The sequence below is a fragment of the Cnephaeus nilssonii genome (genome assembly GCF_951640355.1).
Source record: "Cnephaeus nilssonii genome assembly, chromosome: 5".
Lineage (NCBI taxonomy): Eukaryota > Metazoa > Chordata > Mammalia > Chiroptera > Vespertilionidae > Cnephaeus > Cnephaeus nilssonii.
This window is the reverse complement of record NC_137076.1, coordinates 14,923,051-14,939,382: the sequence shown is the minus strand read 5'-3', so window position 1 is coordinate 14,939,382 and position 16,332 is coordinate 14,923,051. Positions and strand designations below refer to the sequence as shown.

Below are 16,332 nucleotides of genomic sequence, written 5' to 3'. Positions count from 1 at the left end.
CTTTCTCTAAAATAAGTAAATTAAGAAAGTAAAATAAAAATGGAATGATAAAAAATAACCCAGCCCTAGCTGGTTTGGCTCAGTGGATAGAGCATCAGCCTGCGGACTGAAGGGTCGCGGGTTCGGTTACAGTCAAGGGCACATGCCCGGGGTTACAGGCTCGATCCCTAGTAGGGTGTGAGCAGGAGGCAGCCGATCAATGATTCTCTCTCATCATTGATCTTTTTATCTCTCTCTCCCTCTCCCTTCCTCTTTGAAATCAATAAAAATATATATATATATATATTTTTTTTTTAAATATATTTTATTGATTTTTTTTTTTTTACAAAGAGGAAGAGAGAGGGATAGAGAGTTAGAAACATTGATCAGCTGCCTCCTGCACAACTCCTACTGGGGATGTGCCCACAACCAAGGTACATGCCCTTGACCAGAATCGAACCCAGGACCTTTCAGTCCGCAGGCCGACGCTCTATCCACTGAGCCAAACCAGTTTCGGCTAAAAATATATTTTAAAAAATAACCCAGAAGAAAGCAAGAAAGGAGGGAAGATAGATATAGCAGGAAGACAAATAGAACAAATATGATAAATATATCCATTTCATGAAATGTAAATGGCTAAAAGATTGTCCAGTAGGATTTAAATTTTTAAAAAAATTTTATTTATTGATTTTTAAAGAGAGAGAAACAACAGTTTGTTGTTCTACTTATTTATACATTCATTGGTTGATTCTTGCTTGTGACCTGAGGGGGGATCGAACCCACAACCTTGTAGTATCGGGATGATGCTCTAACCAACTGAACTACCCAGCCTGTGTTTTAAAAGAAAAAACGTTATGATGTTTAATAAGAGACAGATTTAAAGCATAATGATACAGAAAGTTGGCAAGTAAAAGAAGAATAAATGTATAAATCAAACACTAACCAAAGAAAAGCTGTTGTAGGTAGATTAGGATTACATGAAATAGATTCTAAAACAAAAATAAGATGTAACAATTTTAAGTTTGTATGAAACTAATAACATGGCTTCATAATATATAAAGCAAAAATTAAAAGAAATACAATTTGCCCAGCCAGCATGGCTCAGTGGTTGAGCATCAACCTATGAACCAGGAGGTCCTTGATTCCTGATCAGGGCACATGCCCCGGTTGTGGACTCAATCCCCTGGAGGAGCTTGCAGGAGGCAGTTGACCAATGATTCTCTCTCATCATTGATGTTTCTGTCTCTTCCTCTCCCTTCCTCTCTGAAATCAATAAAAATGTATTTTTTAAAAATAAAATAAAAATTACTAGAAAACCCCCACATGTTATGAGATTTAAATATATATATAATAACCCATGGTTCAAATAACATCACAAAGAAAATTTGAAACAATTTTGAACTGAATGAAAATAAAAACCAGTATATATTAGAACTTGAGGGCAGGCAGTGCTCGTCAAGCAGTCCTGTGCTGACTGGAACTTTAACCATGTCCATAGATGCTCAATGGTTGACAGCATAGGAGAGTGACCATGTTATACTTGGTCGTAAAGCAGCAGGATGCTTGGAATTAAGTGAGAGACATGCCATCTACAAAGAATTTTCCTTCAAAAACTTTAATCAGACATTTGGCTTCATGTCCCAAGTTTCCCTAAAAGCAGAGAAGATGAACATCACCCAGAATGGTTCAATGTGCAAACAATACCAGCCCAGCGGTGTGGCTTAGTGGTTGAGTGTCAACCTATGAACCAGGAGGTCATGGTTTGATTCCCAGTCAGGGTATATGCCCAGGTTTTGGGTCCAATCCCCAGTGTGGGGCCTGCAGGAGGCACCTGATCAGTGATTGTTGCTCATTACTGATATTTCTATCTCTACCCATCTCCCTTCCTCTCTGAAATCAATAAAAATATATATTTTAAAAATTTAAACAATATCCAGATAATTCTTACATCACATGACTGTGGTGGACTGACCAAAAGAGATATGACCAAGTTTATTAAAAAAGCAAATGCTTCTGTGTGGTTTCTTCTAAATGCATGTAAAATCTAATACACATCTTAGCTGCGATGTATTTGAAAGCAATTTACATGAACAAATTAAATTGTAATTTAGTTTATCTTTATACCATAATTTGTAAAATCAGTGCTTAAAAACAAAATGATTTAAACTTGAATAAAAATGTGAGGGATTCATCTAAAGCCATGCTTCGAGGAAAATTTATAACCTTATAGGCATATGAAGAGAAGAAATATGGAAAATTAGCATTCATCTCAAGATGTTAACAAAAGGAAGGTTAGCATTAAATCTAAAGAACATAAATGGAATGAAATAAAAAGTTCAGAGAAATATTAATAAAACAGAAAACAAAATATTGTTTAGAAGTGTAGTGAAATAAAATATGCTCTTTTCAAGGGACTAGTAAAATTGATAAATTCTTGATAAGACTTATCAAGTAAAAAAGATATGACATAGTTATTCAGTGCCAGTACTGATCCTATGCACATTAAGAAAACAAGAATAAGTTTGTACCAATAAATTTTAAAACTTAGATGAAATGGATAAATTCCTAGAAAAGTAAATAGAAATTCCTAGAATTTAATTTACCCAAATTAAAACAATATAGAAAATCATAATAATCACATGCCTACCAAGAAATAAAGTCTGTAATGATAAATTTTTCTATGAAGAAAATGCCAAGTGCAGAAAACTTCAACACATTTACCAAATATTTCAAAAAGAAACAACACAAATCTTAACATGAATTTATCCCAAGAATAAAAAAGATAAGCTTACTTAATGAGGCCGGTATGATTATGATACTAAAACATGACAGGGACATTAATATAGATCTAATAATCTTAAACAAAACTAAAGCAAATTGAAATTAACAATATTCATAAAAGATTTATGCCGCCCAACCTAGTTGATTTATTCTACTAGTAGTAATCTTAGAAGATTTAACATTCAAAATTCAATCAACATATACTGGAATATATAGAGTGAAAATAGTAATAATGGATACTGAGTGTGGGGTATAAGGAAACTATTATCTTCATATCTTTTATGTACAACGAAAATTATTCTAAAATAAAATTATTACTTAAAAAATCAACCACAATAATTCCCTGCATTAACAGAAAAAAAGGAGAAAAGATATTTTCTCAGTAGATGTAGGAACAGCATTAGATAAGATTTATCTTTTATTTACAATGGATTTCTTAAATGAGGTTTAGTGAAGAAGTCATATTTTTTTAGAGAGAGAAAAAAAATTATTTAATCTGACAAATCTCTCTATATAAAAGCCTTATATGTTAAGTGTCCATTTGACCATTCGACCAGTCGCTATGACACACACTGACTACCAGGGGGCAGATGCTCCAACTGATAGATTAACTTGCTGCTGGGGTCCAGCCGATTAGGACTGGGTGAGACGGGCTGGACACGCCTGGAGCCCTCCCGTGGTCCCTCTCTGGCCCAGATCATACACCAGTGGGGTCCCTCAGCCTGGCCTGTGCCCTCTCGCAATCCGGGACCCCTCAGGAGATATCGGAAAGCTGATTTCGGCCCAATCCCTGCAGGCTAGGCCGAGGGACCCCACTGGTGCACGAATCTGTGCACCAGGCCTTTAGTATATTAATAAAAACCTCTAACAGCCTGGTCAGCATGGCTCAATGGTTGAGCATCAACCTATGAACTAGGAGGTCATGGTTCGATTCCTGGTCAGAGCACATGCCCAGGTTATGGGCTCAATCCCTAGTGAGGGTTCTGCAGGACACAGCCGTTCAATGCTTCTCTCTCTCCCTCTTCCTTCCTCTCTGAAATCAATAAGAACATATTAACAACAACAACAAAAAAAAAACAACAACAACCCTATAACAAACATCATATGGTGAAGTGTTGAAAGCTTTCCTTAGTGTTCGGAATCAGACAAAGGTTCCAGCTGTCAATACCTCTATGCCATATCATATTAGAAGTCATATCCAATACAGTAAGGCAAGAACAAGAAATACGAGGTATAAAGATTGGAAAGGAAGAAATAAAACTCATTATTGATATGAATGTGTACAGGGAATTAAGAGAGTCTATAGATTATTAGAATCAATAAATGCAGGTAGTAAAGCTGCTGGACAGAAAAATCAGTAAAATCATTTGTATTCCTACTTACCAGCAACAAACAAAATGAAAATAAAAATTTTTTAAATATATATTTTATTGATTTTAGAGAGGAAGGGAGAGGGAGAGAGAGATAGAAACATCAATGATGAGAGAGAATCATTGATTGGCTGCCTCCTGCACGCCCCCTACTGGGGATCGAGCCCGCAACCCAGGCACGTGCCCTTGGCTGGAATCGAACCCGGGACCCCCCAGTCCGCAGGCTGACGCTCTATCCACTGAGCCAAACCAGCTAGGGCCAAAATGAAAAAATTTTAATATGCTATTTACAAGAAATTTAACAAATGCTGTGTGATACCTAAGCAACAAATATAAGATATTGTTAGAGAAATTGAGAGAGATCTAAACAAGAAATACCATATTCATAGATTATTGGAAGATTCAGTATTGGAAAGGTATAAATTATTCCCAAATTGATACATGGATTCATAGTCAAATATTAACAATTTTATTCTAAATTTTATATGGAAATGCCAAGATTAGATTCTAAAGTTCATATGGAAATAGTTTAAATCTTGAAGAAGAATAAGAGGATTTGTTCTATATGATATGAGGGTTTACTATAAAGCTAGAGTAAGTAGAATTATTAGTGGAAGGACAGACAAGCACTAAAAGAGACTCAAGAATCCAGAAATAGATCCACACATATATGGACACTTGATTTACATCAGACGTGGCACTGCAGAGTAGTAGGGAAATGATAGTATTTTTCATAGATTGTTTGAGGATATTTATTTGAGTAAAAATTAAACCTGACCCCTATCATATTATAGGCACAAAAGTAAATTCCAGATAGATCAATACATTCAATATGAAAGGCAAAACAATAAATCTTCTAGTATTTATATTGTAGAATATCTTCATGATCTTGGGTTAGAGGAAAATTTCTTAAACAGGATGCAAAAAGCACTAACCATACAGGAACTATTAATAACTTGGACTATGTTAAAAATAAAGACTTGTTTTTATCAAAAAATACTATTAAGAGTGGGAGAGGAGGCCAGGCAGGGTAGCTAAGTGGTTGAACATCTACCTATGAATCAGGAGGTCATGGTTCGATTCCTGGTCAGGACACATGCCCAGGTTTTGGGTTTGATTTCCGAGGTGGGCGTGGGGGTGGGCAGAGGGTGCAAGAGTCAGCCGATCAGTGATTCTCACCATTGATGTTTCCATTTCTCTCTCCCTCTCACTTCCTGCCTCTGAAATCAATAAAAGTATTTTTTTAATATATTTTATTTATTTTTTACAGAGAGGAAGAGAGAGGGATAGAGAGCCAGAAACATCGATGAGAGAGAAACATCGATGAGCTGCCTCCTGCACACCCCCTACTGGTGACGTGCCCGCAACCCAGTTACATGCCCTTGACCAGAATCAAACCTGGGACCTTTCAGTCCGCGGCCGACGCTCTATCCACTGAGTCAAACCAGTCAGGACAATAAAAGTATTTTTTGAAAAAAGATTGGGAGAGGATATTTGCAGTGCAACCAAGAAAAGACTTGTCAAAATATATAATGAACTACATAGAAATCAATAAGATGAGATTTGAATAAGCACTTCACAAAAGAGGATATCCAAATGTCCAGAAAAATATGAAAAGATATTCAACCACATTGGTAATTGTGAAAATGCAAATTAAAATTATTATTATTTTTTTAAAGATATATTTTATTGATTTTTTTACAGAGAGGAAGGGAGAGGGATAGAGAGTTAGAAACATAGATCAGCTGCTTCCTGCACACCTGCTATTGGGGATGTGCCTGCAATCAAGGTACATGCCCTTGACCAGAATCGAACCTGGGACCTTTCAGTCTGCAGGCCGACGCTCTATCCACTGACCCAAACCAGTTAGGGCTGAAAATGCAAATTAAAACAATGGATGATTTTAGATACCCACCAGATTGTTTCTAAAATTAAAGATGAATAACACCAAATATTGGCTAGATTGTGAAGTAGCAGGAATGTCAGACCTTGAAGTTTAAATTGGTACATCCACTTTAGTAGATAATGCCAAACTGTTATCCAAAGTTGAACATACATGTACTCTATAACCGAACATTTTCATTCTAGAAATATACTTAACAGAACTATATGCAGTGAAGAGAAGTACACAGGATTATTCACAGCAGCCTAATTCAAAATAGCCAAAGATTAGAATAAGCCCAAATGACCACTGACAGTATAAAGGAGAAATAAGCCCTAATCGGTTTGGCTCAGTGGATAGAGTGTCGGCCTGCGGACTGAAGGGTCCCAGATTCGATTCCGGTCAAGGACATGCATATACCTTGGTTGCGGGCACATCGCCAGTAGGGGGTGTGGCAGGAGGCAGCTGATCCATGTTTCTAACTCTCTATCCCTCTCTCTTCCTCTCTGTAAAAAATCAATAAAATATATATTTTTTTAAAAAAGGAGAAATAAGTTGGGCCATATTTATATAGTGGAATTGTATACAATAATGACATTGAACTACAGCAACAGGAAAAGCACGGGTGAATCTTACTATGTTGAACAAAGGAAGCTGGACAGAAATGCATATTTGATTTGTTCCAATTACATAAAGTTAACGAAAATGAGTGCTTGTGGATGCATGCTTACATGGTAAAACTATAACAGTAAGAAGATGATTCCAGTGAAATTCAAGAGAATGATTTTTGGGGAGAAGACAGAGACTATAATTATTAGGAGGGGCCCAAGGGGGACATCTGGGGTCCTGGCAAGGTTCTATTTAATAAATCACTGGGTTACATGTTTGTGTACTTTTCTGCATGTTTATCATACTTCACAATAACAAAGGTTAAAAAAGTACCTGGTCAAGTGGCTCAGTTGCTCAGTTGCTTGAGCATCATCCTGTACACCAAAAGGTTGCTGCTGGTTCAGTTCCCAGTCAGGGCATATATAGAAGGCAGCCAATGGATCGATCTCTCTTCTCTCTCTTCTCTCTCTTCTCTCTCTTCTCTCTTCTCCTCTCTTCTCCTCTCTCCTCTCTCCTCCTCTCTCCTCTCTTCTCCTCTCTTCTCCTCTACTCTCTTCTCCTCTCTTCTCCTCTCCTCTCCTCTCTCCTCTCCTCTCCTCTCTCCTCTCTTCTCCTCTCTCCTCTCTCCTCTCCTCTCCTCTCTCCTCTCTCCTCTCTCCTCCTCTCTCCTCTCTCCTCTCTCCTCCTCTCTCCTTCTCTCTCCTCTCTCCTCTCTCCTCCTCTCTCCTCTCTCCTCTCTCCTCTCTTCTCTCTCCTCTCTCCTCTCTCCTCTCTCCTCCTCTCTCCTCTCTTCTCTCTCTCTCTCTCCAGGTCTTTGGTTGAGGACTTTTTTTAAAAGTTAAGAAACTTATAAACCTACAAACCCAGAGATTTTTATAGCACTTTCTGAAGCTAGAAAATGAATTATTATTAACTGACTTCGCTGATTCATGAAAGCTAAAGTTGAACTTACTAATGGGGAATGCTGAGCTCCAGCACAGAATCCTCAAAAAGCAAAAGAATTGGTAGAACCAGTTGAGAGAATTGGGGACTGTGGTTTGGGTGGAAGAAGGGAGATTGTCACTGAGTCTAAATAAGGAGACTGGGTGAAAGCTTTTGGAAAGGCAGTTCAAGTCCTGGTTGCTAGTGAGCAACTGCCTCTTCTCCAAGTCTGGAGGCTAATCTCTAAGGGGTAAACCAAACAATTTCTGGAGGGGGGGTACCGTGCAATTGAGGGATCAGTACCTTACCAAAAGAATTGAAATAAGTGACTATATGCATGCATACTCAATACTGGTAGAGAGAATTCTCTAAAATAGGCCCAATCTGCTCACTCTATCTAAAGCTCCAAGTCAACAGTCTACCCACCAACTCTGAAAGCTTTTGAGTCCCTCACTCTTAATCATGAGCAAACATAAAGAATTGCCAGATGCTCAGGAAGGTCTCTAAGAGACAACAGCAAAAGGCAACTTGAATGAACTTGAGATTCTGAAGAAAATATAAAACTTAAAAAAGGAAAAACTGTAATATCTCTAAAAAGATATGGGAATATATTGAATCCGTTAAAAAAATGTAATGCTCTTATTAAGAGGTTTGTAAACTGTTTGTTTTGTCCTTTGTTTATGTTCCTTGTTTTCAATGTCATTTGGTCTACAAAAAAAATACCTTTTTTTTTTAATCTAATTTTATTTTCGTAATCTCTGGGGATAAAACATGTTGGATAATAATAGATGTGAATTAATGTAAAACCATAAACTTTAAGAAGTGGAAAATGACTGACAAGAAATCCATAATTAAACATGCTGTCAGGATGCTGGGGGTTTCTTTTCTGAGCTGATAAAGATAACAGCTTGCTTCTCCCATTGCATTTCACTTTGATTTTTTTCTCTCTTCCATGTAAACTTTAATGCTCTTCCCATATTCCTATCTTCATCTCCTTGTTTCTTGGTGTCTCTTCTCCCTGAAGATCACTACATTTCAAGCTATCAGAAAGGTATCATACTAAAATGTGTTAAGAGCTTAATATTCACTGTCTGTCCCACTAAAAAGTCTATTAGACTTTTTTAGTTGTAGTTGAACACCTTCAGAAAGGGTCTCCATCCTCCCTTTCTGTTTTGATGTGTATGTTTTCTGTAGACCTGCTGTATGATCCTGCAGGATATTGAGAGCTGGGGGATATGTGGGCGGGGGGTGGGGAGAGGGGAGAGCCCGTGAAGTGGGGGAGGCCACATTTCTTTTTCTGGCTGTTGAGTGTTGTCACATGGTGCATGCTGGACCTTGGCTTCTCATGTATGAGCTGTTTTCTGAATCTTAGACGAGAAAAGGCCATTATGCCTTTAATGCAAAATCATGCATTAACTTTTGTGATGTTGTTTATGAAAAGCCTCAACCCGCCATCATGATTTTACTGCGCAGTTGTCAATGGTAGGAAATTCTCGCCAGTTTGTAAGTGACTTATAGAGTGAAATTAGCCCTCAGTAAGTCCTGGAGAGTGCCTGAGTGCTGTGTTTATGTGCAGAAGACAACTGCTTAAACCATCACTTGCCATTCACAGGCCAAACCCTGCATCCTAAGGTGGCCACAGCATTCTCAAAAGAGATCTTTGCTGTAGCAACTGTCTTTGTTTATATGTGTGTTACACTCTTCTCTGTGTTCTACATTTCAGAACCGCAAATAAGTTCCTACCTCTCATAGATGTGCCCATGTGGCCCCTACATTTTTTACTTCATCTTTTTCTCTTGTGGTTATTTTTTTCTCTTGCTCCTCAGAACTTCCTGGGATTTTTATTTAAACAAACTTGAGCCTTGATTTCTTTTTTTTTTTTATGACAGTTTCTTTAACTTAGAAAGATGCTTCATCCTGTATTTCTAAAACTTAATATGTTAACACATTCCTTTAATTCACGAATTCTTTGTATTTTCAAAGGCATCACTACAGTTCGAAAGGAGATCATCAAGAATAAAATCAGAGCCATTGGGAAGATGGCACGAGTCTTTTCAATTCTTCGGTAAGGATGTCTGTCGTTAAAGTGTGGGAATAAAAGCATTTTGAGGGGACATTAGAAGCTGGTTTCGGAACAGAAGTTTTAGAATTAGAATTTGGTATTAGAACTGTAAGTCAAGTGCAGATTAGAATCAGATCTATATGTTAAAATGACTAGCAATGTTCTGGTAAACATTCACTTGGTATGAACTCAAATGTAGTGGTTTAGTGTGGATTCTGGAGCCAGGTTACCTATGAATACATCCTGGCTCTACCTCTTCTTAGCTGTGTGATCTTATGCCTCATTTTTCTTGTCTATAAAAGAGTGATTTAAAACAAAACCTGCTTTATATGGTTACTAAGAGGATTAAATGAGATAATACATGGGAAGCATTAGAATAGCACCTGGTTATTGGGTGTCCTTAATTGAAAAGCAAGACCTGGATGATTCTTTAAAATTGGAATATTTGGAGAAAACATCCCTTTCTCTGGTTCAGGGAAGGGGTAGGGAGAAGGAGAACCTGTTCTCCATCCCTATGCATCGTATCTTCCTTTGAGTACCTTTGAATTGCTGAGTGGTGGACACCTGGCATTAACCCAGGGCTTTGCTCTTCCTTCGCAGGGAAGAAAGTGAGAGTGTGCTGACTCTCAAGGGCCTGACTCCTACAGGGACACTCCCTCTGGGTGTCCTCTCAGGGGGAAAGCAGACTATTGAGACAGGTGAGTATGAGGAACGCTCCTTTCAAGGAAGGGGTGCTCCTGTAACCTAGCAGTCAGTTAAAATGAAAAACTGGGGCTCCCTCAGTAAAAATATGAAATATTGCCATTTGTGACAACATGAGTGAAGCTGGAGGGTATTATGCTAAGTGAAATAAGTCAGACTGAGAAAGACAAACACCATATAATTTCACTTATGTGTGGAATATTTTAAAAAATCAACAAACTAAACAAACCGACTCATACATACAGAGAACAAACTGATGGTTATCAGAGGGAAGGGGGAGGAGAGGGGCACAAAGGTGAAGGGGGAGAAAGGTACAAATTTCTAATTATAAAATAAATAAGTCACGGGGAATGCAATGTACAACACACGGAATATAACCAATAATATTGTAATAACTATGTATGGTTACAGGTGGTTACTAGACTTCTCATGGTGATCACTTCATAAGGTATATAAATGTAGAATCACTATGTTGTACACCTGAAACTAATATATGATTAAATGTCAACTATACTTTAGTTAAAAAATAAAATAATTTTTTAAATTGGGACTTCTTTCAATAAATGTTACTGGAGCAACTGGATGTTCTACTGGGGGAAAATTAATCTTGACCCTTCTCTTCATATATAAAAAATCAATTCAAAATGAATTACAACATAGATGTAAAAGGTAAAAGCAGTAAAATTCCTCTAAGAGAAAGAATGGAGAATAGGCATTGAGGCAGATAAAGAGCCCTTAAATAGAACACAAAAGTACTAACCTTAAAAGAAAAAATAATTAAATTTTATTAAAATTAAGAATTTCTGTTCACAAAAATGCATATTAAGAAAGGGAAAAGGCAAACCATACATTGGGAGATTTTTGCAATACATAGTCTGACAAAGGACTTGTATTGAGAATATAATAAATAACTATAACTCAATAAGAAAAATGCAACCAATGTTTTTAAAATGGTCCAGAGTTTAACTGGCATGTCACAGAAGAGAGTATCAAAATGAAAAAGTCTGACAAGTGCTCGCTTTGGCAGTACATAAACTAAAATTGAAACAGAAGATTAGCATGGCCCCTGCACAAGAATGACACACAAATTTGTGAAACATAAAAAAACAACTGACGATACCAAGTGTTGGTGAGTTTGTGGAGAACTAGAAACCAGATACATGACTGGCCAGCTTGTTCAACCACTTTGGAAAACTGTTTACTGGGCAGTAAAGCAAAACATGTCTACCCCATAACCCAGCAGTTCCACACCTGGTATTTATCAAAGAGAAATTAGTGCATATATCCACCAAGGGTTGTGCATTAGAATGCCCATCTTAGCTTTATTGTAATAGCCCCAAATGGGAAACAACCCACATGTCCATCAATAAATAGTAGAATAGATAAATGTGTCATATGTATACAATGGGCTATTACTCAACAATAAAAAATAGTGTTATAAATACATGCCAAACATGGTTAAATCTCACAGACATTATGGTGAACTAAAAAAACGAGACACAAAAAGACACCGACTGTCTGATTTATATGATGTTCAGGACCAGGCATACTAATCAGTGATAATAGAAGTCAGAATGGCACTTCCTTTAGAGGGAGAGTGTTGGCCCAGAAGGGACACAGGGGACTTCTGGAGTAGTAGGAATGTTCTATATCACTATCTGGGTGGTAGTTGCCTACAAGCCATATCCTACTCCAGTGCCACAGTCACCTCTCCAACCAGAGTGTCCCTTCTAAAAATTATATGGGCATTGACTTCTAAGGAGAGGGCTTTATGGAACCCTGGAATGAAAAGATTCATGTTTGGCAGATTAACATAGATCTGGTCAAGCAATGGGAAGAAACATGAGATCATGTTATTGGATGACTAATTCTGGTCATGAAAAATGGAGTTGAAGCATTAACAAATCAAACTAGAGTTTCATTGCCTTTTTGTCCTCCTCCCTTGTTGTATTGAATTGTTTCTACTTAAGTTTTTCTCTTTTCTTTGTCACCTGCCACTTAGAGGAAGTCTCAGTTCCACAGGTTCATTGGCAAACTCTGGAGCATTAGCTGAATAAGACCTTTTATTTTTCATATAACTTTACTTGGAGAGCTTTCAATCAACAATAGCCCATATGACCTTATAGCATATACTCATTTAGGCCCCACCTTGTTCCAAGAGGGACTGGAGTAAATTACAGTATACATACAGCAAGTGAAATAAAATAAATATACTTGGAAATTGAAGCACAAAACAAACAAAAAGCCACTAGACAGCCACAGATGTGATCTAAGCTTTTTAGTAGCCAAAATAAAGAGGAAAGCCAATAAATGAATAAGATTCACAAAGACAATAAGATAAAAAACAGATCAGTTATAAAGTGGACGACATCAGAATTAAAAACTTCTGTGCTGCAGATGGAACCATGAATAAGTGAAAAGGGTCTTAACCGGTTTGGATCAGTGGATAGAGCATCAGCCTGTGGACTGAAGGGTCCAAGGTTCGAGTCCAGTCAAGGGCACATGCCCTGATTGCGGGCTCAATCCCCAGGAGGGGGCATGCAGAAGGTAGCTGATCAATGATACTCATCATTGATGTTTTTATCTCTCTCCCTCTCCCTTCCTCTCTGAAATCAATAAATATATATTTTTTAAAAGAAAGAAAGTGTTCCCTAGCCAGCTTGGCTCAGTGGATAGAGTGTCAGCCTGAGGACTAAAGGGTCCCAGGTTCGATTCTGGCCAAGGGCACATGCCTGGGTTGTGGGCTCGATCCCCAGTAGGGGGTGTGCCAGAGACAGCCGATCAATGATTCTCTCTCATCATTGATGTTTCTCTCTCTCTCTCGCCTTCTCCCTTCCTCTCTGAAATCAGTAAAGAAATATATTTAAAAAAAGAAAGAAAGAAAGTGAAGCCCTGGCCGGTTTGGCTCAGTGGATGGAGGGTCAGCCTGCAGACCGAGGGGTCCTGGGTTCGATTCCAGTCAAGGGCACATGCCTGGGTTATGGGCTTGATCCCCGGTGGGGGGCGTGCAGGAGGCGGCCGATCCATGATTCTCTCTCATCATGGATGTTTCTATCTCTCTCGCCCTCTCCCTTCCTATCTGAAATCAATAAAAAAATATATTTTTAAAAAAAGAAAGAAAGTGAAAAGGCAACACACAGAATGGTTGAAAAGAAAGGCCAAATAACTCAAATTTTAAAATTGGTAAAAAAAATTTAATAGACATTTTCCAAAGAAATAGTCAATAAGCACATGAAAAAATGTTCAACATCATTAGACATTAAAGAAATACAAATCAAAACTACAATGAGATATCACTTTACATCCACTAGGATAGCTGTAACCAAAAAGACAGGTAATAACAAGTGTTGGTAAGAATGTGTAGAAATTAGGACCCTCGTACACTACTTGTGAGGATCTAAAATGGTGCAGCCCTTTAAAAGCCAATCTGACAGTTCCTTAAATGATTACACATATAGTTACCATGTGACCCAACGGTTCCACTCCAAAGTTGTATATCCCAGAGAAATGAAATATCCAAACAAAAAATTGTATATAAATGTTTATAGCATTCATTGTGATAGCCAATAAATGGAAACAACCCAAATGTCCATCAACTAATGAATGGATAAACAAAATGTGGTATATCCATACAATGGAATACTATCTATATATATAAAAGGCTAAGTGACTGACCGTACATCTGTCCCACGGTCCAAACAACCAACTGGTACATCTGATGCGTACTGGCAATTTAAAAATAAACGTTGACCCTCAGTGGATTAAGCTTTGTCTCAGGCACCAAGAGGTCACTGATTTGATTCCCAGTTTGATTCCCTGTCATGGCACCTGCATGGGTTGTGGGCTTGATCCCAAGTAGGGAGTGTGCAGGAGGCAGCTGATCAATGTTTCCTCTCTCATTGATGTTTCTATCTCTTCCCCCTCCATTCCTCTCTCTCTCAAAAAAAAAAAATCAATAAAAACATCTAAAAATTAATTAAAATATATTTTTTAAAAAATAAATAGCCCTAGCTGGTTTGGCTCAGTGGATAGAGCATCGGCCTGCAAACTGAAAGGTTCCAGGTTTGATTCAGGTCAAGGGCACATGCCTGGTTGTGGGCTCGAACCCAAATAGGGGGCTTGCAGGAGGCAGCCGATCCATGATTCTCTCTCTCCCTCTTCCTTCCTCTTTGAAATCAATAAAAATATACTCTTTAAAATAAAAAATAATAAAAATAAACGTTGACTCGCACGTGTGCGATACATATAAAGCTCTCGCTGGCGCCAATCGCACGTACCAATATACAGGGCGGTATTAGAATAAGTTTAATCAATTTATCAGTCATTGTTTTTATATCATGTTCTTGTTCTTTTTATATCATGTCTTATTGTTATATCATGTTATTGTTTTTTAATCATTATTTTCATGTACAGTTTACTAATTTTGATCTCCCACACTTCTATTATAGAGAAAGGGCAATTAGAGATATTAAAATATTTCCTCTAATTAATTTCCTTTCAATGTGCATAAATCCATGCACTGGGCCACTAGTTCAGTCATAAAAAGGAATGAAGTCGTGATACATGCTTCAATATGAATAAGCTTTGAAAACATTATGCTAAGGTAGCAATTTTCAACTGGTATGCTACAAAAATTTTTAAAACATGCAATACCTGACTATTTAGTTAAGAGCACCGACCTCTTTTCCCTTAGCTTGCCAAATAAAAAATGACAATAGCCAACACAATAGCTGACCAGTGTGAATGAATCAAAATTATACCTATGTTTTTTGTTAGATCGGCAAAAAATATATATTTTTGGTGTGCCACAGAATTTTAGTAACTAGTTTATGTGTGCCATGAGATGAAAGAAATTGAAAATTGCTGTGCTGCCCTAGCTGGTTTGGCTCAGTGGCTAGAGTGTCAACCTATGGACTGAAGGGTCTCCCATCAATTCCCAGTCAAGGGCTTGCAGGTTCAATCCCCGCAACCCCCTGGGGCACATGCAGGAGGCAATCAGTAGATGTGTCTCTGTCACATCAATGTTTCTCTCTTTATGTCTTTCCTGTCCCTTTCCACTCTCTCTAAAAAATCAATGGAAAAATAGCCTCAGGTGATGATTAACGACAACAACAAATAATAAACAAATAAATAATAAGTAAATAAATATTTATTTTAAAAGAACAGAAAGTTGCCCTAGCCAGTTTGGCTCAGTGGCTAGAGCATCAGCCTGCAGACTGAAGGGTCCCGGGTTCGATTCCGGTCAAGGGCACATACCTTGGTTGCAGGCTCTGCCCCAGCCCTGGCCCTGGTTGGGGCACGTGCAGGAGGCAACCAGTTAATGTGTTTATCTTATATCAATATTTCTCTGTCTTTCTCTCTTCCACTCTCTCTAAAAATCAGTGGAAAAATATCCTCGGGTGAGGATTAATAAAAAATAAAAGAAAATCACTGTGCTAAGTGGGAGAAACCAGTAACCAAAATCACATATTGTTTGATTCCATTTATATGAAATACCCAGAGTAGGCAAATCTAGGATTAAGAGGCAGGTATGAGAGAGGGAAATGGGCTTATTTTCAAGGTGATGAAAATGTTCTAACCATAGGTTATAATGATGATTGCACAACTCTATTAAAATCATTAAACTGCACACTTTAAACAAGTAAATTTTATGGTATACTAGAGGCCCAATGCATGAAATTTGTGCCCTCAGAGCGGGGGGGGGGGGGGGTCCCCTCAGCCTGGCCTGCGCCCTCTGGCAGTATGGGAGCCCTCGGGGGATGTCCGACTGATGGCTTAGGCCCGCTCTCTGCAAGGAGAGCGGCCCGGCAGTCGGACATCCTTAGAGCTGCTGCAGAGGTGGGAGAGGCTCCCGCCACCGCCCCTGTGCTCGCCAGCTGTGAGCCCGACTTCTGGTGCACTGACCACCAGGGGGCAGCTCCTGTGTTGAACGTCTGCCCCCTGGTGATCAGTGCACATCATAATGACCAGTTCTGTCCTTCGGTTGATTTGCATATTAGGGTTTTATTATATAGGATAAATTCTAT

The 16,332-nt window shown here is 38.2% G+C and overlaps 1 protein-coding gene across 4 annotated transcripts in view; it reads left to right on the top strand.

The window, feature by feature from the left end:
* PPP3CC (protein phosphatase 3 catalytic subunit gamma) overlaps positions 1 to 16,332 on the top strand; it is a 107,245-nt gene that overhangs the window by 78,220 nt on the left and 12,693 nt on the right. For all 4 annotated transcript variants that reach the window (XM_079771222.1, XM_079771223.1, XM_079771221.1 and 1 more), the window contains exons 11-12: positions 9,526 to 9,607; positions 10,205 to 10,302. In XM_079771222.1, coding sequence (XP_079627348.1) covers positions 9,526 to 9,607; positions 10,205 to 10,302 — 180 coding nt within the window. The remainder of the gene's footprint in view (positions 1 to 9,525; positions 9,608 to 10,204; positions 10,303 to 16,332) is intronic.